The sequence below is a fragment of the Osmerus mordax genome, chromosome 3 (assembly GCF_038355195.1).
Source record: "Osmerus mordax isolate fOsmMor3 chromosome 3, fOsmMor3.pri, whole genome shotgun sequence".
In the NCBI taxonomy this organism is placed as follows: Eukaryota; Metazoa; Chordata; class Actinopteri; order Osmeriformes; family Osmeridae; genus Osmerus; species Osmerus mordax.
Genome location: NC_090052.1, coordinates 14,478,539 through 14,488,884, shown reverse-complemented (window position 1 = coordinate 14,488,884; position 10,346 = coordinate 14,478,539). Strand labels below are relative to the sequence as shown.

At 40.9% G+C, this 10,346-nt stretch overlaps 1 protein-coding gene and 1 long non-coding RNA gene across 2 annotated transcripts in view; both read left to right on the top strand.

Moving 5' to 3' along the window:
* Positions 1 to 558: 558 nt before the first annotated feature.
* Positions 559 to 4,945, top strand: bri3 (brain protein I3). Its single transcript, XM_067233787.1, has 3 exons — positions 559 to 1,102; positions 1,885 to 1,987; positions 3,600 to 4,945. Exons 1-3 carry the CDS (start codon positions 937 to 939, stop codon positions 3,730 to 3,732), a joined length of 402 nt encoding a protein of 133 aa, XP_067089888.1. The 5' UTR covers positions 559 to 936; the 3' UTR covers positions 3,733 to 4,945.
* Positions 4,946 to 6,844: 1,899 nt separating this feature from the next.
* The window catches only part of LOC136940887 (uncharacterized), a 38,034-nt gene continuing 34,532 nt past the window's right edge, over positions 6,845 to 10,346 (top strand). Inside the window, exon 1 of the long non-coding RNA XR_010876417.1 lies at positions 6,845 to 6,936. This is a non-coding gene — a long non-coding RNA (uncharacterized lncRNA). The remainder of the gene's footprint in view (positions 6,937 to 10,346) is intronic.

Sequence of the window (10,346 nt, the reverse complement as noted above, 5' to 3'; positions counted from 1 at the left end):
CCGCGCTATTTAAATTATTCATACAGTGTAGTTAGCTTTAACTCGTCAGACTAGAATCATTTATCATAATCATTAAAGCGTAGGCTACGTTGAAAATGACCAAAGCAACTTGCATCATCAACAATCATAACACTGGGTGTCAGAGCTGAAATCAAGCATTCACACAGCACGCTGCAGCCTACACAATTTGGACAGGTCATATAGCCTATTTCGGTGACGGGTGGACTTACGCCAGGTTATTGTGTATCACTGTAACACTATTTCAATATGTATGGATGTAGGGAGAATTAATGCTCTACCCATATGTACTGTAGCCTACACATAAACCGTCTTGTCACAAATAAACATAGGCAACTTTCGTCTATTACATGTTAAATCACAAAATCATCATTCTACAATAATACGATTGAAAAAAAGAGGCAAGGTTGGTTGGAGCTACAGCAGCAACATGACACAACATAGTTTTCTTTATTTTGATGGACTGCAGCTTTAAGAAGCGGATCCGCACAGAGGCGTAGCAGTGGGCTATATCACGTGATTTTTGTCTTGTGACAAATCCAGACGAAAAGAAAAAACAATTTGTGAGTTTCCAACTGAGTTCCATGGGCGCTTCTGTTACTGTAGAGGTTCTTTTGGGCAAAAAGGACCAGCAGTAGATGTTAATATGGAGATACATTAGAAATTAACGTTTGATTAACATTCCACTCTTTCACAGTTGGCGAGTGGTTACAGTTGGGGGCAAAGTTGGCGCATGGAGAGGGACAAGTTTCGTTTTTGCGCATAGTGTTTGCTTTGTTGTGGTCGCCCGTCCGCTCAAGTCGCATGACTCTCTAGACACCAAGCCAAATAGCCTAAATCATATTTGTTTGTTGCTGGTGGTGGGGAACGTCGAAGGACTAAGAAGAAGTCAACTTGAGGACGCGCAACACGTCGGAGATGGACAACAAACCTCTTCTTCCAGACAGACCTCCCGCCTATAACGCCGTCCCGGGGACGTATGAATATGGTCAGCAACACAATTATGGAGCTATTACTCCACCAGCACCCGCAACCTCTGGTTTCCAACAACCACCGCCGCCTTATCCCTACCCCGACGGTCAAGGCAAGTAGAACACAGTGGATTACCTAACGAGTGGTGCAACGCTCGCTTCTAAATAATGACGTCGCTACGTGCCTGAGACGATTAAACGCTGGAAAGGTTCGCTATAGCTATAACTTTAATTTTAGGATATGAACTTGCTGACATTTAGTGAGTAGTCTTGTCGATTCTAGAAGGCAGGTATATCTCGAACTTTACAATGTGTCATCAAGGATTGCACTGTCATAAAGTAGCACTTACTTCCTACTTGTACTTTTACACTTTTACATTACTGTAACTGCAATTTATCAATCACAGCTACTCTTCCCAGCGATAGAATTAGGCAAAAAATAAAATAATGAAACATTTAAAAAGTTCAAGTAGGCTATTTGTCAATCTGACTATGTCTCTGAGTGAAGTCATAGTACCAATCGTAGCTATCACACTCGCGTCAGCTTTTAGAGGTAAACTTAATTGGTGTCATTGCCAGTCTACTGATGTCCTGGATGGACAAGTCACTGTGCAACTGCATTATTTGAAATTAAACCACATTAAAAGTTGGTTGCTAGGCGACCTCAATTACACACATCTTTGGAAATGCTTTTTGACAAACCCAAAACCAGCTTTTTGACAAACCTTTCTCAATATATCCGTAACAGAGTGTTAAGAATGTTTACATTAGCTTTATTTTCAAATCTGATCATTATCCCAGTGACAAAAGATCAATATGGCTTGTACCAAATGTGAGGATGGGGGCTTGATGTGGAAGTTTGTAACCATTCAGCATAACATGTTTTTCTCCCCAGGCCCGGCCCAGATGGGACAGGCCATAGCCCAGCAGCCCTACCCAGGCACCTACACCATCATCCAGCCCTCTGTAGTGGTGGTGGGGGGCTGTCCAGCCTGCAGGTAAACACACACACACACTTTATCTCTCTCAGATCTGGAGGTAAGGATGTAGGCTAATTGTCTGCCTCTAACATTATGCAGGAAGTTAATGTTTGAGGGCGGTGAGGATCCTTCAGCAACAGCATGGTGTGGTTACACAGGCAACTGAGATAGCGATGAGGAGAAAAAACAGACTTATATTTTGAATCATGAATATCCAAGAGGAGTTTGCCGACTTCTATGACTAAGCATTTTAGTTGGATCCATGCCTTGTGAGGGTCATGTCAACATTATGACTGTCTTCCTGTTAACAGGCTGAGATTTGGTTACACACATACCTAAGCTACTGACTGTCAAAGGGCTCCATTTGGAGTAACTGCTGTGGTTTTCCTCAGTCTCGTTCAACATCCTGTCATCTGCTCAATAAATCACCATGTGATCATGTGATGTTGTAAAATGAACTTTTAAAGGCTTTGCTATGTCAGGTCGGAGGTTACCAGAGTCTAACTGTGTTTCCATTGGAGGAATACACAAGTACTAATTGTCATGTAATCACTTCTTGGTCTGTAATTGGTTGTTATTCTAGAGAGCAAAGTGTACGTTTGTTTTGCCAACAGGGATTTAATTAGATACATAAAAATGTGGTATTGAAGTCATAGTTAGCACTGAGTGGATTGAGTCACGTAGACATTCTAGGAAGTGAGTTGTGCAGGACCCATTATTTTGCTTTCCAAGAATTCTGGCCAGAGAAGAGGGTTTTGGTGGTCTGGTCTGGTTCATTCACCACAATCCTTTACACCAGATCACCAGGGTCAACAACATGCCTGGTTTCTAGCCTTGTCACACTGCCACGCAGATAAGTGTTTCGATTGCAAACAGCTCCTTCACAGCAGTGATCAGTCCTCATCACGTGAGCAGAGACACACCTATGCAGGCACGCACAAAGCATTTTCCCGTCTGGGAACTGAGTTTTAAGTTGATCTTATAGTAACTCAAAAACCCTCTGGTTTCTCCACTGAACGCTCATCTAGTATGGCCTGATGCCAAACCTGATGTTGCCTCAGCGGCCCCCTTTACAAGAGCCCTCAAATATGGAACCAGGCCATACCTGAATACCAGTCATTCCCATATGATCCGGCTTCCCTCAGATCTAGGCCTGTCAGCTCACACCTAGCCTGGCCACGCTTGTCAACATGGTCATGGGACAGGGCTCAGCTGCTGTTATACCCCAGACCCAAGACACAGCCTGCTCTTGGCCCATGTCCATCTGCAATGTGATGTTTAAGGGCAGAGGTCACGCTGGGAGAAGCACGGCCTTGGGGCTGCTAGGGATGTTAGGCGCTTGTTTACTGTCACCAGATGCTAACGACCAAGATTCATGGTTCTTAGTCTGGAGCGGATAGGGTGACTGTGAGGATTAGTCCTATTGAAGAGTCAGGTGATTTATAGATCCGATCACCTGCATTGGATATTAATCATGCAAGTTATATTCTGAGGGCACCCCATGTGAATGTCAACACAGTCAATGAGTAATTGTCTTGACTTAAAGACTTAAAGACAGTAATCACACACAGATCAGTGCAAATATCTCTCTCTCTCTCTCTCTCTCTCTCTCTCTCTCTCTCTCTCTCAGAGTGGGCGTGCTGGAGGATGACTTCACCTGCCTGGGGATCATGTGTGCCATCTTCTTCTTCCCTCTTGGCATCCTCTTCTGTCTCGCACTGCGCCAGAGGCGGTGTCCCAACTGTGGTGCCACCTTTGGGTAGAGGGACCAAACTGCAGCCAACCATGCACACACATGCATGCGCACGCGCGTACACACACACACATGCGCACACACAGTCACCTGTCCTTTCATTTTGTTTTTATCTTCATAATTATTGCACACTGATGAGGCCATGCTTATTTTAGTCTGCCATACATTTATGATATAGAGATGCATGAGAATTATTTTTTTTTACATGCTAGCTGATGTGTCACAAAGTATTAGTTTAGCAATGCCAGATCTATTGACTGTCTATCTATTGTTGGTGCCTTTATGTGTTGAGAGACCATTTAAAGGGATTGTGATAATGATGATTTTAAATCAGAGAACAGTGTGTATTCCTCTGTCGGCCTCAAAAGAGCCACAAATAGACTTTGTGGTGGATGTTTAATTCCATTTTAATGCAGCTGATTGTTAGCCTCTGTTATTTTATATTTTATATGCCAATGCTGCGATTCAGTTGAAAATTGTATTAAGAATCAGATTATTCGTTTGTGGACAATTAATTCCCAACCATATGTGTATACTTAATAACCTGTACTGAATAACCTGTCTTTAAGTGAGGGTTCACCTTAAGCAGTCCTGTTGGAAATCACCCAAGGCTTTTTGAACACTGTGAGCTCTCTATCTGAGCTACAATCACGTGCATCCTCTTCACCTGATGGACTGAAACCGGGAGGAGTATGGATGTGGTCCTTGCTGATCACAGCAAACATTCAACCGAAGACGAAAGTGTCCACCTCACTTAGCTGGTTTTTGTTTTGTTTTCTTCTTGGGGCTATGTCATATTTGCACTGACCATCTGATCCTGTTGCTATGATTATGCTGTAGGGCCTCTGCAGACCTCAGGTAAAGCGGTTTAAACACACACACATTCTGACCCCAGGAATAGACTCACACTTAAGGAAGGGAAGCAGGCAGATATATTTGCATAGGAGCCTGCTGAAGTATAACCTCTGGATCATGTAAGCTTTAGTATAATCTGTGTCGCCTCACCTTCCTCCCTACGACAATCACCCGGGAATCTCCTTCCACATCTCTTTACTTCGTCTAGGCAGGGTGTGTCCCTTTGGAAGTTTAAGGTGGTATATTTAGGGGAGGGAGGGGATATTTTTCTTTTCTGCTTTGGAACACTACGCACGCTGTTATAAGTGAGGTTCTTACTTTTTTATAGAAAAAAATATTGTAAATAAATCGAGTGCTACTTGCCTGTTTACAGTGTTGTGCATGAACGAGTTCAAAAGAACGCGTTCATTGAACACGTTCATTTTTATTAGAACAGTGAACTGAACGCAACTTAATGACAAATAATGAATTTGAACGGTGAACACGTTTATATTATTTGTGGTCTAGCTAAAACGTTACGGAATGTTTTACTTTTCCTGAGGAGAGACGCTGTCTAAATCGAATGCTTGCACTACTATGTCGTTGCTCAGTGCCCGTAAATGTTCTCTATGTAGCCTAACCTAAACTAACTAGAGAGGGTACAATTTCTGGGGAAATTGTAGGGTGTGCTTGCTTGCGTCGGTTGCACAGGGGTCCGTTTTTGAATGACATTTTTACAACTGATTTATGTATATTTTATATGAAAATGCATACTTATTATTTATAAAGATTAAATAGATTTAACGGCATTTTTTTTGCTGCTCATTTACAACTGAAAATACGAGTGAAGTGTAGAATGAAATAGATGTCTTCTCATTTCCCCTGCAAGAGGCAGCCTCATCGTTGAATCAAAACAAATAAATTTGGCAGACCGGTGTAAAAATGGACCTAATCTCCCTTCTGGTGATATTTTCAGGCATTTAGCCTACTCATATTGCATTCATTCATTAATAAAGAACCCCCTTTGAAGATTATTCTACGACTTTACCGGCAGAAGATAGAATCGCGATTCAAACAGTACCATCTGCTAACTGAAAATATGCCCCCAAAAACGCAAATAAGCTTGACATTTATTTAGTGGAAAATCGCTCATTCATAAAAAGCTCACTGGTAGCGATCATTGTCAGTAACAACGCAAAATGCGATATAGCCCTGTGTGGAGAAGCTGCCCCGGTAAATTCTACTACTACAGTACAGTACTAGACTACTGCTGTGTTCGTCTTGGTAGCGATTGCGTTGGTTGAATTCGATTTAACGTTCCGTTGTACGGTTTAGGCTGAAATTAATTATTTTCATGAACAGATTGACAAAGTTTAGGCTGTGGCAATGAAGTTCAGGTTAGTAGTCAGATTGTTTCAACTATTGAAAGACTTTTGAGTAAGGGGAGTGCCGAACATGTTCTGTCACCGTTTGACTTGAACAGCTGAGGAGTTTTTGTTAGCTACTCACACTAGTGTCTCGGGTAGGCTACAGCGTTGCAGTGAGCTACACTGGTTTGAAACCACAGGTAATGGTAATTTCACCAACAAATCGTTTACTAATGTCAGAATAAATCATATAACGAAAATGTGAGGAATGTTTATTTTAACGATTGAAAACAGATACATCATAGACCACTGTAGTATGTGTTGCCCGGGCAACACAGGCTAATGTCATGATGCTAATACTTCAGTGAAATAGTAGACTACTGTTTCCGAAAGTAGATGTACTTCCTTAATAATATCATCTTATATTGTACATTACACATCACAATTGTGTGTCATATCACAAAGTAAAATGAGTAAATAGTTATCACCCTGGCCTCTTTTCTTGTGGCGTTTCTGCAGCTGCCTTGCAGTAAAGCTATAGTTAGCCTAGCTATCCCCCAAGTTAACAGATGCGAAACGAATGTTCTGCCAAAGGTAGTCACGCGTGTTTTCGTGACATTAGTGCAGACCGGTGTAAAAATTGACCTAATCTCTATGATTTAAACGTCATTTTAAGTTTTTCCCTTCTCATGATATTTTCAGGCATTTAGCCTACTCATATTGCATTCATTCATGAATAAACAACCCCTTTGAAGATTATTCTACGACGTTACCCGGCAGTAGAAGATGGAATCGCGATTCAAACGGTACCATCTGCTAACTGAAAATATGCCCCCCAAAACGTAAATAAGCTTGACATTTATTTAGTGGAAAATTGCTCATTCATAAAAAGCTCACTGGTAGCGATCATTGTCAGTAACAACGCAAAATGCGATATAGCCCTGTGTGGAGAAGCTGCCCCGGTAAATTGTACTACTACGGTACAGTACTAGACTACTGCTGTGTTCGTCTTGGTAGCGATTGCGTTGGTTGAATTGGATTTAACGTTCCGTTGTACGGTTTAGGCTGAAATTAATTATTTTCATGAACAGATTGACAACGTTTAGGCTGTGGCAATGAAGTTCAGGTTAGTCGTTAGATAGACTTTTGATTTAAGTAAGGGGAGTGCCGAACATTTTCTGTCGCCGTTTGACTTCCTAAACAGCTGTGTACTGTAGCTAGATGTTTTTGTAGTGTGTCTCGCGTAAGCTACAGCGTTGCAGTGAGCTACACTGGTTTGAAACCACAGGTAATGGTAATTTCACCAACAAATCGTTTTCTAATGTCAGAATAAATCCTACAACGAAAATGTATAAGTGAGGAATGTTTATTTTAAGGATTGAAAACAGATAACGCTACATCATAGACCACTGTAGTATGTGTTGCCCGGGAAACACAGGCTAATGTCATGATGCTAATACTTCAGTGAAATAGTAGACTACTGTTTCCGAAAGTAGATGTACTTCCTTAATAATATCAGCTTATATTGTACATTACACATCACAATTGTGTGTCATATCACAAAGTAAAATGAGTAAATAGTTATCACCCTGGCCTCTTTTCTTGTGGCGTTTCTGCAGCTGCCTTGCAGTAAAGCTATAGTTAGCCTAGCTATCCCCCAAGTTAACCGATGCTAAAGGAATGTTCTGGCAAAGGTAGTCACGCGTGTTTTCGTGACGTTAGTGACGCAGTGACGTTAGTAACGTCAGTGACTGTGGCTAGCAAATTAGCCACCGTTAGCTTCACTTTTCACCACAAAAACTTAACTGAAGCTTAAACCATGCAACGGAACGTAAATTCCAATAGAAGCAACTCAATCGCTACCAAGACGAAACTTTTGACACCTACGTTGTCTATGTAGGCCAAATATTGACTGAGTTTTAGGGGGGCAAAAAATAAAAATAAAATAAAAATAATAATAATATATATGTGAGAGAACAAAGGTTGTGCTCTCGCCGAAGGCTTGAGCACACCCAATAATAAACTAGAGAGGATACAATTTCTGGGGAAATTGTAGGGTGTGCTTGCTTGCGTGGGTTGCACAGGGGTCCGTTTTTGAATGACATTTTTACAACTGATTTCTGTATATTTTATATGAAAATGCATACTTATTATTTGTAAAGATTAAATAGATTTAAAAGCATTTTTTTTTGCTGCTCATTTACAACTGAAAATACGAGTGAAGTGTAGAATGAAATAGATGTCTTCTCATTTCCCCTGCAAGAGGCAGCCTCATCGTTGAATCAAAACGAATAAATTTCGTCAGACCGGTGTAAAAATTGACCTAATCTCTATGACTTAAACGTCATTTTAAGTTTTTCCCTTCTCGTGATATTTTCAGGCATGTAGCCTACTCATTGCATTCATTCATTAATAAAGAACCCCCTTTGAAGATTATTCTACGTTACCCGGCAGTAGAAGATGGAATCGCGATTCAAACAGTACCATCTGCTAACTGAAAATATGCCCCCCAAAACGTAAATAAGCTTGACATTTATTTAGTGGAAAATCGCTCATTCATAAAAAGCTCGCGGTTAGCGATCATTGTCAGTAACAACGCAAAATGCGATATAGCCCTGTGTGGAGAAGCTGCCCCGGTAAATTGTACTACTACGGTGCAGTACTAGTAGACTACTGCTGTGTTCGTCTTGGTAGCGATTGCGTTGGTTGAATTGGATTTAACGTTCCGTTGTACGGTTTAGGCTGAAATTAATTATTTTCATGAACAGATTGACAACATTTAGGCTGTGGCAATGAAGTTCAGGTTAGTAGTTAGATAGACTTTTGATTTAAGTAAGTGGAGTGCCGAACATGTTCTGTCGCCGTTTGACTTCCTAAACAGCTGTGTACTGTAGATGTTTTTGTAGTGTGTCTCGCGTAAGCTACAGCGTTGCAGTGAGCTACACTGGTTTGAAACCACAGGTAATGGTAATTTCACCAACAAATCGTTTACTAATGTCATAATAAATCCTACAACGAAAATGTATATGTGAGGAATGTTTATTTTAACGATTGAAAACAGATAACGCTACATCATAGACCACTGTAGTATGTGTTGCCCGGGCAACACAGGCTAATGTCATGATGCTAATAGTTCAGTGAGATAGTAGACTACTGTTTCCGAAAGTAGATGTACTTCCTTAATAATATCAGCTTATATTGTACATTACATATCACAATTGTGTGTCATATCACAAAGTAAAATGAGTAAATAGTTATCACCCTGGCCTCTTTGCTTTTGGCGTTTCTGCAGCTGCCTTGCAGTAAAGCTATAGTTAGCCTAGCTATCCCCCAAGTTAACAGATGCGAAACGAATGTTCTGCCAAAGGTAGTCACGCTGTTTTCGTGACGTTAGTGACGTTAGTAACGTCAGTGACTGTGGCTAGCAAATTAGCCACCGTTAGCTTCACTTTTCGCCACAAAAACTTAACTTAAGCCCAAACCATGCAACGGAACGTAAATTCCAATAAAAGCAACTCAATCGCTACCAAGACGAAACTGTTGACACCTACGTTATCTATGTAGGCCAAATATTGACTGAGTTTTAGGGGGGCAAAAAGAATAAAAAGAATAATAATAATAATATATATGTGAGAGAACAAAGGTTGTGCCCTTGCCGAAGGCAAAGCACACCCAATAAATATATATGTGAGAGAACAAAGGTTGTGCTCTCGCCGAAGGCTTGAGCACACCCAATAAATATATATGTGAGAGAACAAAGGTTGTGCTCTCGCCGAAGGCTTGAGCTCTCCGTCTCATAAAAATGGCAAGTGAAAGCAGAGACGCACCAGCGACTACATCTGATCTGATGCACTTTATTTTTTGCGGGATTTTTACACACAGTAAACACAAACCTTCATTTCACAAACTATGAAATTAACTGAACTATGAACTAGTTCAGAATTTAAATGGTGAACTATGAACGTGAACGATTCATATTTACTTGTATGAACTGAACTTTGAACTAGTTCATGAGAGCTATGAACGTGCACAATACTGCCTGTTTAGACCGGATATATTTCTTTTTGTTTCGGAGAATTATTTATTTTTGGTGAAATAATATTTGGACGTTTGATGGAGTCTGCCTGGAGTGTCAGTGTGATAGGGGACACTGTGGGGCTTGTCAGTATGGCTTCCTTCCACGCCCTCTTCTGGTAATCAATCGTGGGTCCTCTGACCCCACGCATGCAAGGCCACTTATCCAACACCATTTTAACCAGTTATGCCACTGAAAAGCAGGGAATTTGAAGGCAATGGGTGGTATTTTTAACCATTACAATGGTTAAAAATAAAACATTAGATACGTTGGGTTTCAGTTGTTGCAATTAGTTAAGTTCCAGGCAAGATGAGCAAGTAATGCAAATGAGATGAAATAAAGAGGGGG